At 43.9% G+C, this 18,860-nt stretch overlaps 1 protein-coding gene across 5 annotated transcripts in view; it reads right to left on the reverse strand.

Moving 5' to 3' along the window:
• ema (C-type lectin domain containing ema) overlaps nt 1-18,860 on the reverse strand; it is a 79,254-nt gene that overhangs the window by 23,427 nt on the left and 36,967 nt on the right. For 4 of the 5 annotated variants that reach the window (XM_075701788.1, XM_075701784.1, XM_075701789.1 and 1 more), the window contains 8 exons: nt 18,560-18,660; nt 13,047-13,099; nt 12,358-12,427; nt 9,582-9,736; nt 7,620-7,670; nt 4,452-4,580; nt 3,360-3,480; nt 792-943 (listed from right to left, as the gene is read on the reverse strand). In XM_075701788.1, coding sequence (XP_075557903.1) covers nt 792-943; nt 3,360-3,480; nt 4,452-4,580; nt 7,620-7,670; nt 9,582-9,736; nt 12,358-12,427; nt 13,047-13,099; nt 18,560-18,660 — 832 coding nt within the window. The remainder of the gene's footprint in view (nt 1-791; nt 944-3,359; nt 3,481-4,451; nt 4,581-7,619; nt 7,671-9,581; nt 9,737-12,357; nt 12,428-13,046; nt 13,100-18,559; nt 18,661-18,860) is intronic. The other variant, XM_075701786.1, reaches the window with a different exon arrangement.

Raw genomic sequence — 18,860 nt, forward strand, 5'->3', positions numbered from 1 at the left:
CAATCGTTTATTCATGCTTCAACGAATATGTAAAGGAGAGAAAAATAAAGGCCACTGTTTAAGCAGCTTGACAAGTTCTAGCTGCTGTAACATGAGCAGCAGTTAGAAACAGTAACAACAGCAATCTATTGAAGGTACTCTGTAAAGAGAAACCCCAGATCAGTTTAGACGGATGAAGTATTTTTTTTTTTCAGAACTCTAGCTGCCTTATTTGTGTGGTAGGCTTGATTACCAGAACTACTACTGCTATTTTCTACTGTACTACCTACTATTAGATTACTAGAAGGCCAAATTTCTTATATTGTTAAATATTCTTACCAAAACTATGGCACCAGTCAGTCAGTGTGACATCGTGGCTTGCAAACTTTTTTTCTCGTACTTGAGCCACCATGACGTAACAAATGTTGTTGAAACTTGCTCAGTTGAGTCTTCAGTTTCTCTAGAGCAAGTTGCAATCAATTTTTGGCAATAAAGATTAACTTAACTATGCTTAAGGAGCAACCATCAGACTCCATAACGTCATGTCAAGGCGGTGCTGGACCTTCAAAAAGGCCCTCACTACCAATCTGTAGCTTCTGCATCTTTTCTGGCCCAGAAAGCCTCCCGCCATGGCAAGAATAACTTTTCGTTAGCTTGCCAACATGGCTCAGCTTATTATTTCTTTTCTATTTTTCATCCTTTGAACAATTAGGACTGGCAGGACTTTCTGAACTATTCCTAACCACTGGATTTCTCAGCATTCAGAAAGAATTCCGGAGACAAAGTCAGTGTGACCACGAAACGACACGTACCTGAAGGAAACCCACGAACTTGGCCACTCCCCAGCCCAATCGCTTGGAATCCGGCTCCACGAGGACGAGCTGCGCCACGTCGATCACCATGAAGCGCCGGATCTTCTGCGAATCCTTGCTGACCACCGTGCAGGCAATCAGGTCGCTGTTGTCTACGTCACAAGAAACGAACTCTGTCACGACAGCTGCCTTCATGAAAGCAAGCTTTATTGGAAGACAATTAGCACAAAAACAAAAAGAACACTGACAGCAGGGGGCTGATTAAACAATGAGTGCGCACCTCTTTGTGAGCTTGACTTGTCCATACGCAAAAATGAACCGCTAATAAAGACAAGCTGCAAAATGTGGAATGCACAAAGCCTCGGCAGGCCTGCCACCACGTATAACGCAGGCAAAAAGTGTCATTGCCGACCGTCTGGCCTGTGCGAACATGCCTTGCGAGCAGCACAAATACAGCAGGCTTCATTTTCACATGTTTTGCCCAACGACCTTACAAAACTTCCTGCTCAATAATTCAGCGTTCCAAGTGATGAATAGCAAAGAAGTAAGGAGCCATTTACATGTAGCCATTCCTTCTTGCAGTTTTATCAAAGGCACATGGCATTGCAAAGCTTGCTTTATTTACAAACCCTTGCCTACAGTTCAAGCAATGGTATACAGTCGCCGACCGTTTATTCGGACCTCACGGGGACTGCGAAAACGTCCGAATAAACAGGTGTCCGAAAAAGCAGATTAAGAAAAAAAAATGAAATCCTTTATTTCCACGCACTTATTCGGGCTCGGCAGTAGGCTTGGAAGAAATCGTGAATGCGCCGTTGCACGCTGTTCCGTTTACGCGCAATCAGATAAGCCTGAATCTCGGAGAGGGTCGTACGGTCACTATTGGCGGCTGAAAGTACAGTCACTGCTTGTACACGCTCCGCATGCGACGGCAGCGCAGCACATGGTGCGTCATCTTCCGACTCAGTCATCGTCCGGCGGTGCAGCAGAAACCTGACGAATGATCTTGCCGTCGTCGAGTTCTGCGCATGTCAATACAGCAGTGTCAGCACCTATGAAACTGTCAAGTGAGACGGTGTCCGGAATCGCAATGCCACCACTGCGCAGGTCTCGGCAGAACATTTTCCGCGTCAGTAGGGAGCACATCGGAAGGCGACAAATCCTCCCGGCACCCGCTTGCCGGCATTCCCCAGCGCAGTCTGCGCGGGCACTGTCGGCGCCATTAGACCCTTGACGCGATGTTTACGTATGCCGCGTTGGATCACCGAAACCTCGACGCAGCACACAAAGCAAACACCACCGTTCCGACACCAGTCGCACAAACGAAAAACGCGGCCTGCTCGCAGCGTCAATACCTCTTGCGCGAAGAAACAAATCAGCTGCTGGATTGTCTTGACATGGCTTACTAAGCTGAAACCGGAACTGCTGCAGAGCCGCTCTATCTAACCAGGCAGAAACGATGATGATGAGCGGGGATTTCCAGTAGCGCCACTTCGTGGGACAGCAAGGAAGCTCCGTTCAAAACAAAAATGGCGTTCAGCAAGTCGAACCATGCACCGGTCAGAGTCGGTGCATGGTGCTCTCGACCGAGTTGGCTAAAGGAGTGTCCGAAAAATCAGACGAGAGGTTGCAAGGTGTCCGAACTTTCGGCAGTTGTTATACATTATGGTCTATGGGGAGAATGGCGGTGCCGCGAAGCTGACCGAATAATCGGGCATGTCCGAATTTTTGGAGTCCGGAAAATCGGTCGGCGACTGTACTATCGTCTTTGCATGCGGAGCGCCGCCATAGACGAGGTAACTTTATCAAGCCTTCCCTAACACAGCATGAAATCTGTAATTTAATTTATTTATTCAGTGCATCCATGAGTATAAAATTTAGGCACCACTGCAGTCGGACCTTGTTATAACAAAGTCACATCCGATACAAAAACAGCTTTGTTATATCCGACATTCATTATAAACAATACATGTGTTACACCATATAAAGGCGAGTTTTTATTTGTTATATCCCATAATTTGTTATATTTGTGTTCATTATATCAAGGTTTGGCTGTATAGGAAGTTCACAAAAGTTGATGTAAGACAGAGTTACAAAAGACATTCACTGTGGCCCACTGACCAATAAGAACTGCAGAGAAGCAATCAAAAAGCACAATTACATAGGCAACGAAGTGCTTTATAAATTAATTAGGCTCACAAATGCACATTAAACTTTATTGCTGCACATATTTTTAATTTGATATTATGAACCATTCCCTTTCGGTAATGTCTTTAGGCCTGGACAAAATTTAAATAAATGAATAAATTACCGCCTTTAGCAACAAACTGTTTTGTGAATTCATCGTAGAACTGACAAACATTTGTAGCAAGCAAGCTAGAACACACTAAACTACTGACAGCATGAAATGGCCCGAAATACGCAAGAAAGATACAAGGACACGCACCCTATCTTTCTTGTGTAGCTCGTGCCGTTTCACACTGTCAGTAGTTCAGTATGAAATACGAACATGCTGCCCAACGTACTGTCCTTTTGAAGCTAGAACAGGCTGCCAAATCAGACACTCACTGAGATCTAGAACGTCATCCACCTTGACACAACTAGCCAGGTTGGTGAGCGGCAGCTGCGTCTCTCGCTCGTTACTCAGGAACAGCGAGAGCTCGCGAAGCAGGAAGAACACTCGAATTGCCTGTGAGAACACAGAGAACAAGGTGATAAGAGAACAGTGATGACAAAGAAGTGCCAGTCAGCCAGGCACTTCGACCAGTGCTTCATACTTGGCCAGGGCCAGAGGCAATACGTTTAGTCAATCACTTTTAAAGATACTATCGCTTTCATGAAATTTTGTGTGACTTGGCACCGGATGCGTCGGCGTCCAACGGCGACAGCGCATCTCGTATGTTCCGAGCATGCCGTCTTAAAGAACAGTGCATGAATGCTTTTGCTTGTAGTTGCCTACGTGTCTGGTGCCAAAGTCTAGCAAAAGTAAGTGACGATGAATGCCACTCCAGTTCGCGCTCCTACACTGCAAAGCCCCACTGAATCCCACCGTCATGTTCCCGCTTCATTAATGTCAGAACAACATCTCACGCTTCGAAATCATGCGATTCGCAGTCAACTGGAGGCTTGCACGATTACATGTGCTCTATAATCTATGTGTATTCTAACCAGCACTGAACACAGTTTACATTGGCTGCTCAAAAGACAGCTTCGAGCTAAAGTGACGGAATGCATTTGGAAGACGTCTGACTTGATGCCAGCTCGTGGCGAGGCTAAGTAAAGCACGTAATATCACTGTTTATGCTTTACGTGTGCAAACTCGTGAAAGACACGACGCAGCCAACAATAAGCGCCTAAAGAAAACGGGACTACATTTTCTTGTGCCCAGCTGCCCTTCCCATTGCTTTCTTCATCAGTCTTGTTCAGCAGCCATCCCATTTTGACAGTAAACTACACTGCATCGTTTTTGACTTCGACGCTGTCTTCACGGAAGCTGCCTCTTTCGCCAGCTTTGCCAAGACCTAGAATGAGGTTTAAGATGGCTGGCGCCTGCTGGGCTGTCTATTCAGCCATATACGGCGAGTATTGGAACGCAGCCAAATAGACAGACAGGCGAGGAAAGAACGGCAAAGCAAACGACAAAGGAGGGCAGAACCAGACCCTTCGCGCCCTCTCCACCTCGCCACATGGCAGGCGCTTGTGGAACTCCACCCCCGACATGGGCGTCCCCATGGGCGGCAGCAGCAGATTGGCATCCATCATCAGGTACTCCACGTTGAGCGGCTTCTTCTGCGTCAGCAAAAGAAGACAACGGAGTTGTCAAACAACATGCGAACAAACGGCAGCAAAACCTTCCAATAGGAAAAAAAAAAAAAGATAGTTATGTCTATTTTTCTGGATTTTATTTGTAGCTGCGAGCTACGCACCAATTACGGCTACATACCGAATACTGGCTGGGAGAAAACGAAGTTTTCGCATCACGTGCAGTCAGACATGATCGACGGCAGTGGAACAAGGGATCTCCCAACCTGGAGCCACTGTTTCGACAAGAGGATTTGTTTTCAACCCGACGAAGACAAGCGTCCCAGTGTCGAAACACCGGCAACAGCAACGTCCCTCGTTGCGCCACTGCGATGATCACTTCCGAGGTCTCCCCCACCCCGTAAATCCTAAAAAGTAGTACATACGTATCATATTGCACAGTACGCAGAACCCCAAGACATGCACCAAAACATAGTATATGTGGCCTACAGGAAGCCCCAAACGTGCACGTGCGAATTGACATAAACTTGCATTAAACAAGTTGTAGCTGCTATATAGGAAGCAATAGTTTCGTAGAAAACGTTGCGGATCAAGAACAACTGGAGAGCGAAAGGCGCGCAGAATGACACTTCTACGACCGCACTGCTTTCGTGTTAACTGCCATGCATGTGTAGTTCAACCTACACAAGATGGTCAATGTCGCCCCAAAAAATGAAAATAAAGTAGGAGCACCTGATCTAGTGCCACTGTCCTCGCAAACATTTTTTTCCTCGCTGCATTCTCGCTGTTTGCAAGCATAAACCAACGTAATAGTATAGTAGAAAAGCCTGCTTTCAGCATCTCGCATAACTCTTATTTCGACATGTAAAAAACTGGAGGATGCTTAAGCTTTGCCTTTAAGAGTGGAACACGACAGCATTCAAAGGCCTCTTACTGCTTTCCACACTTCCCGGCAACTGCAGCTTATGTCACCTTAATGCTTACCAGGAAACGCTGGTGGCAAACGCTATGCATGAAGGCAAGCTTTCTGGTAAAATGCGGCCTTTTGCGTGGGTCAATCTCCTGGTATTGTTTCGCACTTTTAATATTTCAGTCTGAGAAGAGCTAACATAAAGGATATGCGCTGTCAATGTTTTTTCTTTTTCCATTACATTTGTTTGTGGGCTGCTGTTCTCAAAATTTCGAGGGATAACTTTGTAAAGAATGAAAGGCAAGGTATAAGCAACGTTGATGGCAGAAGAGCGGTTGGGTATGCATAGTTCGGAATTTGGTTGGAAATTATTTTCACCGAATCGACGTCCGATACTGGACGTGGGACGCCGATGCTGACAGCGACGCCAGATATTCTGCGACATGGGGTCCTTAATGCTTTCGCATTAAAATGAAGCTGTACTAATCGGGGGTGCATGCTTCTCGAAGAAAAACCACACAGATGTTTCCACTCAGGCGCACGAATTATGTGAGGTGCAAAGGCATCAAAGCAATGACTCGCCAAATAACCACTTTTGCTAGAAAGTTAAGTGTGTGACGTGGCGAGCATAGCTCTTCAAGCGCCGTGGACGAGTCTGACTTGGATACAATTTTTTTTTGCAATTAGTGCCAAGAACTAGTGTATCAACCACGCGTTTAGGCACTCTTTCTAAGGGCCAGTAACATGTCCAGGCTGGTCCAATCCATTTTGATGTCCTGGCGAGTTCCCTCTCTCACCGAGCTAGGGGTCCTACAGACTCTGTTTGTCTATGTTCATCCAGTAGAAATATTAAAAATGCCGGCTGCTAGCTGCGCGTCCCCATGTTTGTCATGGAAGCATGATTTTCATTTGGGCGAGTCCTCAAGCTCCAAAGTTGATTTGCTTCTGCATGAAATCACTGACAATGATGGCTGGGTCTTCAGTGATACAGATCCAGTGACTGATGTCATTGACCCTGACACTAGTTCTGACAAGGCACAGTAATGAATTTGGCAATTAAGTTAGATGAGCAGAACTTTTCACCAGTACCTAAATTTGGGTATTTAATAACCCATATCATACATATTTCGAATCTGCAAGAAAATTTGCTATCCAGATGTGCTTACAAAAAAAAAAAAAAACAATGTCATTTTCTGAACGCATTTTTGGATTTTTTGCCAGTAGTACTTAAAGGGTTAAGCCTAGGAGCTCAACACATCCTTTTTGATACATTGAATCTGATACCTCATAGTTTCAATTTAGGCACTGTAAAAACAAAGTTCATGCCAGCTTTTTTTAAATGCTGGTGGGAGCTTTCCAGTTGCGGATAGTTCAGCAAATCAATTACTACATAATTAAATACTAATTACCTCAAGCTCAATTTCAATTTCCATGTTATTTTTTAAATGAATGTACTCTACATGGCCAGAAATGAGAGCAAACAAGTTGTTCAAATTACGTGGAATGGTGTTCGGAACTTGTGGTGTGAAGCTTCTTCAGGAAACGAAGGCCTGGTACAGACGAGCTTTTGTTTGCTACGTCAAGCATATTGTCACCCATAACGCTCAGAATTTGCCATTTCTCAAACAATGCAGGATTCTGCCTCTTCAGCATCCTCACACCGCTGTCCAGAGTGGATAGCAACACTTGCGCCCTCTGGTTGCAGCTATTTTAACCCTACACTGACCAGTATGCACTATTGCATGGCTGTTGTGCAGTTAACATGGACTCGTGAACTTTGAGGGAAGTTGCGAATGATGGAAGCATTGTCTCAACATTCGACACCCTCCTTTCGTTTTATCGCTTTCGTTTTATCGCTCCTTTCGTTTTTCTAAAAGGTCAACCGATGCAAGAACACTTTCCAGCTGCGATGCTAGCGACACAAACAATGACCAAGCTTGCAATCCACGCAGCAAGTTTTGCAAGCACATCTTGAAGCGTACTTAACACCATCAGGTTGTCGAGCACTTTCAGCAATATCTGTCTCTCAATTTACAATAGAAGCAAAACTGCTTCACAGTGAAATCAAAGCGGACAACATTCCTGGTCTATTCAGTTAGCCTATAAGTAAGCGAGTAAAGAATGCCGAGAAACAATTGTGATGCCGTGGTGCTTACCTTCATCTCCTGGTACTCGTCTTCAAACATGTCGAGAAAGATCTCTTCACTCTGTTGACAGCACATGTAGAGACAGAGAGAGAAAGGCATGGCAACACTGTAGAAGAGGCAAAAACGACAAAGTTTCAGCCTCAAAAGACACATTTGGCTGTAGCCATGGGTGTACACAAAACAGCCATGGCCTGCCACATGCTTCAAAGAGGCTTCTTGTAGAGCATTTCGTGTCCCCGACTGCACGGAAAGCAGAATTTTGCACTTTGCCCACAGTCAATAACGAGCGTGCATTTTTAAAGCGAAAGAGAGAAAATTGTCAGCCATCCGATTGTAACACGAATCTACAAACGAGATCCAAATGGGTTGCTCAGAAAGAAAGCCTTGGAGCTGAAGAAAAATTTGTCCTGCCTCGGGTACTGAACCTGGGATCAACTCCTTTCCACGGTGGGTCCTTGCTCTGCCATCTGAGCTAATCAGGAGTGTTTGAAGTGTTCAAATAGAACAAACGGGCCTTGTGTCTCAAGCAAGCACAAGCTGCATTTTCTGCGTGATTTGGAGTAAAATTCATTCGTAAAGCAATCAACCTAACTCTAGAGCTAAATTGCAGGAGCTAAGCATTCCGTACGTCTGCAGGCTAATGTAACTTGGTGTTTTATTTGTTATCCTCTAAATTTAGCAGATGGCTCCAAAGGGCAATACCAGAAGACTTATGGGAGCTGTGTGCATAAACATTAATTTCTCTTTTTTTTTTGCAGCTGCCATTAATGTAATCAACTTTGTTTCTAGCAGATTCTATAAAGAAACTTCCTTTTAGAAGTATCAATATACTAGTGATCTAGTATATAAGTAAATCTGCTGTTTATATGGTTGTTGCTGCTACAGCAGTTTTCTGTATTCTAGTTTGCCAAAATGAGTATTTAAACCCCCTTTCTTTAATTATGCCGTTGTGGCCCCCTCGTAAGGAGAACACTTAAAATACCAGCACTAATTACTACCAATTAGACAAGAAGTCATTCACAATGACCTTTTATCAATTGATGTCTACCTGATGCCAATGATGTTTAAAATGCAAGAACTTCTTGAAGTCCTTGAATAATAACTAGGTGTTTCCTTTTCATTGTGAACCATACTGTCCATGTCTATTGACAATGAGGTGTTCCTGCAATGTATGTAGACAGCTGTAAAGACGTGTGTTTATTTTGAATTCATCTGCAATATCTGTGAACGCTATATTCCAACACTTTCTAACTATACATTTGAAGCAAGATTTTTTTTATATGTGTAGTGCTGCGTTGAATTTCGCCATGTCTAGCCTTGCAAAAAACAAAAAGTTAACACCCTGAATTACATACTGATGCATTTATTCTAACCCAGCTGTTCACAACTCCGACCGCTGCAGTTGCCCCTGCCAGTTATAATTATTTCAGCGAATGACAGTATGCATTAATAAATTTGTTACTTACGGCGCTCCTGTGTAACGTTCACTTCTTTAAAAAAAATTAAAATTAAATTATGGAGTTTTACGCACCAACACCATGATCTAATTATGAGGCAAGGCGAAGTGGGGGACTCTGGAAATTTGGACCACATTGGGTTTTTTTAATATGCACCTAAATCTAAGTACACGGGTATTTTCACATTTCGCCCCCATCCAAATGCCACCGCTGTGACCGATATTACATCCCAGGACCTCGTGCTTAGCAGCCCAACACCATAGCTACTACGCAACTACAATGGGTCCCCGTTCACTTCTTTGTTGCCTAATTAGCGCTCCTGGCCAAGTGCTCAACAATTTCATGAAAATGCACAACCTGTAGTAGCCACGAAAAAAAAAAGGCGGGGGGTGTCACAATTAATTAGACTGCACTAGGCTCCCTCCCTCATGAGATGCCCTGCATATGACATAATGAGCCCTAATCAGCATGCTAATTGATATGTTAATAAAATTTTCTTTCTGCAGCTCCGCACCTTGTAGAAATTCCTGAGCAGCAGCGTGCTCTCTTCCTTGGCCTGCTCCAAGCCGGCTAGGTGATGGTCCTGCAGGCAAGACTCGCCGTCGATCGTCGCAAGCTGACGAAGCAACAGCAACGACATCTCCAAGGTTGCCAGACGAACCTTGCTCCCTGGGAGGGGGGCACAAACAGAGGTGCAAGGCTTTCGTACGTGGCAGTGAAACTTCTGCCTAATGTCCTGCACTTCGTATAGTATACTGTAGTACCATGTCCGAGAACCGAATCTAGCATCACGTTGCGTCAGTGCGCTTTGTCAACAGTGTCATTCGCAGGCCGTCACACAGAAAGGTTTAATGAACGCATTCTTTGTACTCACTTCGCATCATCTGTTGCAGTGGTTAGCGAAAAATAGTAACACTCAAGGCACCTAATAATGCTTGACACACAGCTGCCACCAATTATGAAACCAATTCTTTAAGATTTGAAATCGTATGAGAATTCCTGCGCCAACTGCAATGAAAACAGCTATTCTTCCTCTGTCTGCCTCAGATGCAAAGATGGCACTTCTTGCCTTGGCTCGTGATGAGCAATCCTGTTATGGTGGTTGCAAAATGTTACTTTCACTACACCGAGATTCATGCCAAATACTGTCGTTGAATAAAATGCAACCTTACTTTGAAAAACAAAAAAACACAAGCCCTCTGACTACATTATTATGTTTAGCTTAATCGTGGAGTCTTACACACAGACCAGAGGGCAAGAGACAATGGACAGACAATGTCGAGTTGCCCGTCCCTTTCTCTTGCATTCTGCGCAAGGCCTAAAAAAAATTAAATTATAGGGTTTTCTGTGCCAAAACCACTTACTGATTATGAGGCACGCCATAGTGGGGGACTCCGGAAATTTCGACCACCTGGGGTTCTTTAACGTGCACCTAAATCTAAGTACACGGGTGTTTTCACATTTTGTGCAAGGCCTAAGGCACCACAACTACCAAGAATTTCAGTTCTCTAGCATAGCTTAAGCTGTGATGCCCAAGACGGGGAGCAAAAAACATGGTTAAATAGAAGCAAATGCAAGAAACCACATAGGAAATGAGAAGCACGAAGGTTCGACAAGATCCATCAAGGTGCCTCACAGAATACAACAATAATAATAAGCAAAAGGGTTAACCGAAGCGAAAGGTAACAATAGGTCCAATGCTGCATTTAATGTTTAAAGTCGGCCCTGACAAAGCCTACACAAGCACAGTACTTGATGCTGCCTTGACAGTAGTCCCAAAATTGAAGCAGTTTGTTGGGTAGGTTGGCCGACATTTGGGGAAATCATTCTGATACAAAACGGCTCGAACGCAAAGAGCGAAAGATGGGCAAACTATGTATACACTCGCACTGTGCTTTCTGCTATTTGCGTCCTGTTATTTGTGTTACAAGTGAATCCGCAGTTTTAAGAAACCCTTAAACTACTACTGATAAGGAAAAGAAAATTGTGTATTCCTCTTGACGTGTTTCCAGTCCCTTCACGCATTGTGATGGCAATGGTATTATCCACAAGACGTTACCAGGGTAAAAGCTGTCGAGTCGTCAATATACGAGACAGGTCAATTTCTATCTGTATGCTACCACGCCTCTGCCATGGAAGTCGCACACTCGCTTTTTCCTTATCGTATTGCTCCCACGCAATCAACTAGTTTCAGTTTGCATATGTTTTGAAAAGTGTGTGTAGGGCACCGGAAAGCAGCAGAAAAGCACAGAAAGCAGATAAGCGGCAGTTGATGGTCTCTTCAAACAAGTATGGCAGCATGACGTCACTTTAGTGCCCACATGTTTTTAAAAGAAGTACAGCTAAACCTCGATACAAATAACCTTACATAGAAATAAGCACAGTCGCCAATGAATTTTTCTTACAAGGAAGGGGCTGCAAATTTTTTTTAATTATTGGGCAATCGGAAAACGCAAATCTAAACGAGAAAAAAAATTAATATCTTTGAATTTGGGAGTCGGTGACAAAAAGATACGGTTTCATGGCACGTCGACAGCACCTTCACCTCTGCGGTACAAAGTGAATACAGCCACGCTTTGGTGGCCACTCCATCCCCGCGGCTGATAAGTGTCTTCTGTAGTGGGAGGACACTATCACGTACTGACAAGCACGCATCAAGTACTGACAGTGGGCAGTGAGTGCTTTGTCTACCTCTCACTTCACCGTGTCTCCGAAACTTGAGGTTACGCACCCTTTAGTACTAAATCCCCTGTAAGGGAGTGCGCATGATGCCGCGCCAACTCTGCATGCCCACTCTTAGCATACATGAACCTTGAAAAGTTCGATACTTCATTATATAGAGAATTTTGTTATACTGAAGTTCATTATATTCAGGTTCAACTGTACGTCGCGAAGAAGACAGAGCGCCCATGGAGGTGGGGGGGGGGGTGTAACAAAATGGGAAAGGGAGATATCTTGCTCACCCTTGAGCTCTGATGGCTCTCAGCAGAGGGCGTCGAGCGTTACGATGACATATGCTATAGCTAGACGCACCAGTTAAGGAATTAACAAAGGACAGGCTAGGAGTGACGAGAAGACAGACAAGGTAACAAGGTCTTGTTGCTCTTGGCCAGAACTTATGTCACGCTGTAACCTATGCGTCTAGCCAAGATATTCCACCAACAAGCCGCCGTCGCAGCGTTAACTACTGAGAGATGTCCACAATGCAACAGTGCCAACCAGAAACAGAGCCCTCCAGCCATACAGGGCCCACACATATGGCGGTAAAGAACACCATTGAGCCCACTCACCATATTTACAGCTCAAGCTGATGATCTGGATCAGCTTGTCCATGAGGGCAACATTGTACCAGTGCTTCGTCTGCAAAACCGCCACAGGGTAGAGGTTGGACATCACACACTGGCAAATGCCCTTGCTTTCAATGCCATTAAGGGCGCAATATGAAGGGCAACACCAAATACGTCTAGACTAGTAAGGTATTTAACTATTCATTCATTAAGAACGTGGGAAAATTACATTGCGGTAGAAAGTCAACACCTGTTTCGATTTCCAGCCAAAACCTGCTTAATGCCAGTGTGTGATGTCTTGAACTTCAAAAGCATCTTTTCTCTTATTTGAGGCTATTTTTCGACTGAGGAAAGTTCCTAAAACTTGCTAGGATGACCCTTTGGTTCCCTTATGATGAAATGTGATACCTGTTTAGCAATAAGTAAACAATTAACTAGGCCCAAGCAGTTGCGGTCGAAATTCATGACATCACGGCAAGCCGGAACAAGAATTTAGGGCAACCTCGCCACCAGCCTCTTGCTCTTGCGTCTTTTTCTTGGCCTCTTCCCACAAGAAGCTTAAACAGCCATCTCCCTATCGCGGAAATGTCACTAAACCGCTTAACTCAACAGTCGTACTCAGTGTTTCCAAGTGGCCCAGCCAAAAGCTGCAAACTAGAAGCAACACGTGGTGCTAGGCTCTGGGGGCCTACCTCTGGATTCAGTGACGGCATGAGCACTGTGTCCAGCAGCTCGCGGTTGATGCCTGTTTGAACCAAAAGAGAGAAAAACAAAGCTATCTACTCCTCTGGCATGAATATGCACAACACACAACAGAAGGCACAAAGTATACACTTCACACAAGATATCTGGCCATTAGAACCGATGCTGTCGGTCTTTCTACAGTGCACCAAGCTTCAAGAAAGTCAAGTACCCCCAAAAGCACGTCACGGAAATCTTATGCCTTTCTAAATTTGGTCAAAACATGTTGCTGGGCTAACTGGTTTGCTGGGATAACCGGTTCGCTGTGGCAGCAAACGGCATCACAGAACACGAGGGACAAGCAAGGAGACCGAGACGATCAAACTGAGCATTAACAATTGAAAGTTTGTTTCTTGATATCTTGGAAGAAATGCTGGTTGACAAGAATGAAAAAAAGATGCACATTAGCCCAAACACAAAGAAAAAAAAATAACAAGCCTACTGCGCGCACATACCGGATCTGGTAAGAAGCAGACATCCTTCTCTGATAGCATAACATAGGGCTTGCTTACACAAGATCACTTCAGCCTTTTTCATTTCAGGCGATTCCTTAATTTCTCCAGTCAGCAGACCAGCAGATCTGAATAGAATGTCTGCTTCTTCCCTGCTTTTGATAATCTTTTGGCTTAAAGCACTCTCCGCAATACACATTAAAGGGCCCCCTCATCAGACCTTGCCACAAATTTCGGATTACAAAACAGAGTCTTGTTATGAAGAAGTCGCAGCCAACAGAAAAATACCTTCGTTGTATATTATCTAACCATAAATTCCTCACATGCAAAAATGGATGACAAAATTTTTGGGTATACTTTGTTAAATCTAATAATTTACTTCTGTGTTTCTCATATAAATGTTCCGACTGTATACTAGGAGTGGTGAAGGAGCATCCAAGCTGCGTTCTACGGCAAGAATTTTTTAAAAAGCTTCAGTAGTGGTGAAGACACATGCAAGGAAGTGTAGTACAGTGGTGTGAGGAGATGGGGCACTCTCCCCCACAAGAACTCTTTCCAGTTGCCTCAACCAACTACCATAAGCGACGCTCCTGTCTCCATCTCAAACTATATCTGTTAATAAACTATACGGGGTGTTTCTTTTTCTATCGTTAAAGAATGTTTTTATAAATCACCAGCTGCATGTAGCAAAATTTTGCTTTGAGCTAAATTACTCTCAGAGGCAGACATTATTTGCATGAAAAATCCACATGATTTACTAATCAACAAATTTTTGCTAATTAATTTTAAAATAGTAACCTTATGACACAAATTGCAATTTACCGAGCTCTAGCCCGTGACTACAAAAGTCATATCCACCTGGAAAGAATTCTGAGGATGACGCCAGTTTTGACATATGCATTACCATAGTTTCCAACAAAATGTATTCGTCTTGCAGTATTTTTGAGCTTCAAAGTATAAAAAGACATTTTGCTAAAAAGTAAGTGGAACACAGTGCATTTTTAGTGCAAGTGTGACTCTGCTTACCTCAAAACTGGTACTAATTTGTGAATTCGCTCCATGTGGATGTGCCTTGTCAATCAACTGGCTTCAGTTTATGCATTGCAATATGTGCGTTAAACCGATTCGATAATAAGTTGATGGACTAAAATTTTGTTAATCCATCAATTATGCATTTTGACTTCCAGCGTAAGTAATGTCTCCACAGGTAATTTGCCACAGGTAATTTGCCACAGGTAATGCCACAGGTAATTTTTAAAAATTCTGTTAACCTTAGAATAAAACACCCAGTATAATATAGACAATACAAATGAAGAGTGTGCAAATCACAACGGCATAATACACCGCCCCAGGTGCAAGACATAAGGGCAAGACACACCCCTTGAGGCGCATCTTGTCCCCAAACAACATTTGCCATCAGTCATCAGTTATGCTTGCATTTCCTCCCTTGGAAAACTCTGCGCGCACTACTTTCCTGTAAAAAAATGCTATGCCGTGCTGGTAACACGCATGCGATTAGTGACCAGGAAGTACTAGGTGCGCAGCATTAGAGAAAGGAAAGGCGCGCAAAATAGATGACCGTTATTGTTTAAGAACAAAATAAACGCCAAAAGGTGTAAATGTTTCCTAAGAGTGTATTGGTGCGTTGAAGATGCCATTCACCTCACTCAGAAGCCCATGCGTGTGGGGTCATTTTGCCCCTGACCGTAGCAGCTCCTCCGAGGAGAACTACGTACAGGCTGTTACTTTAAGTTTTGCTCAGTTTTTGCAGCTTGTGTCAGTGTAATGTTTTCTAGACATGATCGTCGAAACCTGCTGAAGGGCCGTTTAGCGCTCATCTTCACAGCTGAATTCTGAGATGGTACTAACTCAAGTGGGCAATCTCAAATTTTAGGAACACGCAGGACAGGTACTAATGAACATTAAATGACGTTCCTCTGGCAAAATTCAGAAAGCATTCGTATGTGTGCTTATTTATCCTTTTTCGGGGACTGTATTTTGCCCGCTAACAACCTAATGTTATTGCTCAGCGTAAGACGCGCCGGCATTATATGGAATTGACTCGAATGTTATCGTTGAATCTACCTATTGTGTATTTTCTCCTGAAACCTTGTGTAATCAAGTTGTATTCACGATATGATTTGCATAGTACTTTCTGGAAGGCACGTAAGCACCAGTGATTACACTGGAACTTTCGACGAGTCACATATGAAAGCATGCGCACTTCACCCACAGATCAAATTTTCGCCGATTGCCGATTCTGTTTGCGCTATCGTGATTCGAATGCTTTGTGCTTTGCTACTGTGCTCTTGACCATCACTATGTGACAGTATAATAAATGCATCACTAGCTGTATTTAGATTAGTACAGCACAAACGTAAACAACGAACATGGTAGAAGGCCATGCATGCGTCATCTTCCCTGTCCTCCAACTGTGCTTCGCATAGCTTTAAAACTATTATGCTTTACCAACAAGACAGTGACTCGAAGCTTGCATATTTCAAGCCACACAAAGGACATCCGTTTTGTCAAAGGTTTGAAAAGCATTACTTTACCCACCAGCTGCGCATGAGTGTCCAGAAGGAAGAAAGAAGACAGAAAGAATGTTAGGAAAGGATCACATGACACAGAACAAGCACTTCCCACAAGCACAACATAGAAGAGAAACAGTGGAGAGAAAGCAATGAAGTTAGCCTTATTAAAGCTCGAAGCACACAAGAACTTCAGTAATCAAAAGTCAGTAAACACAGAGGTTCTCAATATCATAAGATGACGTGACTTCTGTGTATCCCATGACATAGCAAAAAAAAAAAAAATAAATAAATAAATAAAAGAGAAAGGATGAATAGGTTGCCTAGCTTGACCATTTGACATGTGGAATTGAAGATGAGAAACTTTTTCGAAAGCTGCACATTTTCCGGCTTGCAATAAGAATGATAAGCGACACCTAGCTTGACCGTGCGGTGTCAAGGATGTAACAATTAGTGCAAGACAAAAAAATGTGCAGTAGAAACACAGGAGACTAGCCTAACTGAAACAGCAGTTCCACTCCTTTTATGTGTCACTGACACTGTATAAGCGACACTTTTCGTCTTGCTACAACCACCCAATGAAAATTCCGAGACATATATATGATAACTTATGGGTACAATTAATGTCAACATTCAACACGTAACGGTTTTATCAACTTCTTAGACTACCTAAATACAAAGCCATTAGGCAAACAAAACGTCGCCATGGCCCTAAGACACCCACAAAACAGAATCATCAAGAAACTCGGCCAGAAAATTTTCGACTGTACCACCGCGGAAAGCCTTGTTTGCAGCGACAATTAACAATGATCAACGTGCAATCTCATGTTATCATAAATGTACCACTGTCTCAGACTGCAATGCGAACAAATTGCAAAATTGGAAGCAGGTGCCCAGTGCAGGTGAAGTAACGTGTTCAACTATAAATTTGTTGCAAATAAGAATCGCAATGGGAAAGCCAGCAGTCCAGCTACTTCACCCCTGCAACTCAATATATTTGGGTTTCTGTTGTTTTTTGCATTTGAACTGCTCCTTTCACAATTCATTGGGCACAACAGCACACCTTATGATGAAAGTCATGCCAATGTCAACACACAAGTATAGCTTGAATGCAATCTTGTTCTTTACAATGCTGTGCATATTTTTGTGTGCTTGCACGTGTTGGTGTAGAGGTGGCTCTAGCTTTGCCGCTATTCTGGCGATAGTGCAAACTATGTGCCTCTGTCTGTAATTAGGGAAGTTTGCGCCACTGCTACTTCGGTACAAAACTACCTTGCTATCCTAGAGCCCTCCGGAGAGGTCAATTGCAAAACACAACCAACATTGTATTTGTAACCACACCTGCAGAGTGCGGAACAGTTATTCGCGTTCCGAACTGTAGACCACAGTGCGGACCAAAATGTAAATTGCCAGCAGGGCTGCAACGAGCGCAGTTTACAAATGGTGTGCGGCTCGTACTCATTCATTACAGTCCATATATTTGTTATTGAAATTACCTTCAGGCACACCTGACAACCTGTAAACCTTAAAATTCGTAAAAGTTCTACAGACACAAGCCCGGCAAAAAGGGGAAGGGGGGAAGCAGTAGTAATATGCAAGTATTTTTCAAGTACCCGAGCACACACCTCTTGTGCTAGACATATGCAGTTCACAAACAATAGCTTACTGTTATATGCAGCACATATGCAGTAGCAAATGTGAAGCTGCACAAAGTGAGAACACACGGCAACTTTCTCAGCAACTTTGCTGTCATCAACTTCACTTGCTTCAGGAACTTGTCTGTATAAAATCTGAGCCAAGCAGGTAACCCCCTGGTGTCATTCGACGCACCGAGTCTCCACACTGTGAGGTGTGCAATGTGACTGAGACTATAGGTCATGTGCTTTGTGACTGCCCTAAGTACGTGGAAGAGCGTGAAAGGTTGGACAACGACCTTACGTGTCTCGACGGCGCACCGTTGTCGGAGGACGTTATTTTAGGCCCTTGGCCAGATCCTCAATCGAGTTTCAAGGCCATTCAGGCATTACTGAACTTTTTAAAAACAACGGGCTTGGATTGCAGACTTTGAGCATGCCAAATTGCTTGCGATATGTTCTACTCCTTCCTTCTATCGTCATCGTCACCCATCATGCACCTCTTCCCTCTTTCTTTCCCTCTTCCCCTTCCCCCAATGCCGAGTAGCTGGCTAGAGGAATATACCTCAGGCCGACCTCTCAGCATTTCATATCATTAAACTTCTCTCTCTCTCTCTCTCAGCGTCAGGCGGCACCTGAGGGTATGGTTAGAGACTTTATATGCTAAGCTTGTTTGACTTATTGTAAAGTTTGGAAGAACACGCGGAAAATTTTTTTTGAGCAAGCCTGAACTCCTAAACCTTACCGAAAGTTTCGCAAAGCTGGCAGGTAGGCCTTCACGTAATTCACAGCGTTAAAAAAAACTAACTGAAGGGGGAAAATAAGTGTGAACAAAAACACCACAAACCTGGGTTGTGGCCCAACGCGTAGAGTAGACAGAGCGCAAACAACGCTGGGTGGTCGTTCTCGCTGCAGTCAAGGGCGTTCAAGATGGCCGCCAAGAAGGGCCTTCAACACAGACAGTCGGAAGCGAGCATTAATTTTGCTGCACAAATTTGAAGACACGAGGACGCTCAGAATCCCAAAGCATCAACCATAAACCCAAAAAACAAACACCCACAACAAAACACATTCACAGTAGATGCCCCTGCTTGTCTAGACCGAGCTTGTTCACTGTTCTTCACCATGGGTTTACATCACGAGCGCAC

Source organism: Dermacentor variabilis, chromosome 8 (genome assembly GCF_050947875.1).
Source record: "Dermacentor variabilis isolate Ectoservices chromosome 8, ASM5094787v1, whole genome shotgun sequence".
In the NCBI taxonomy this organism is placed as follows: domain Eukaryota; kingdom Metazoa; phylum Arthropoda; class Arachnida; order Ixodida; family Ixodidae; genus Dermacentor; species Dermacentor variabilis.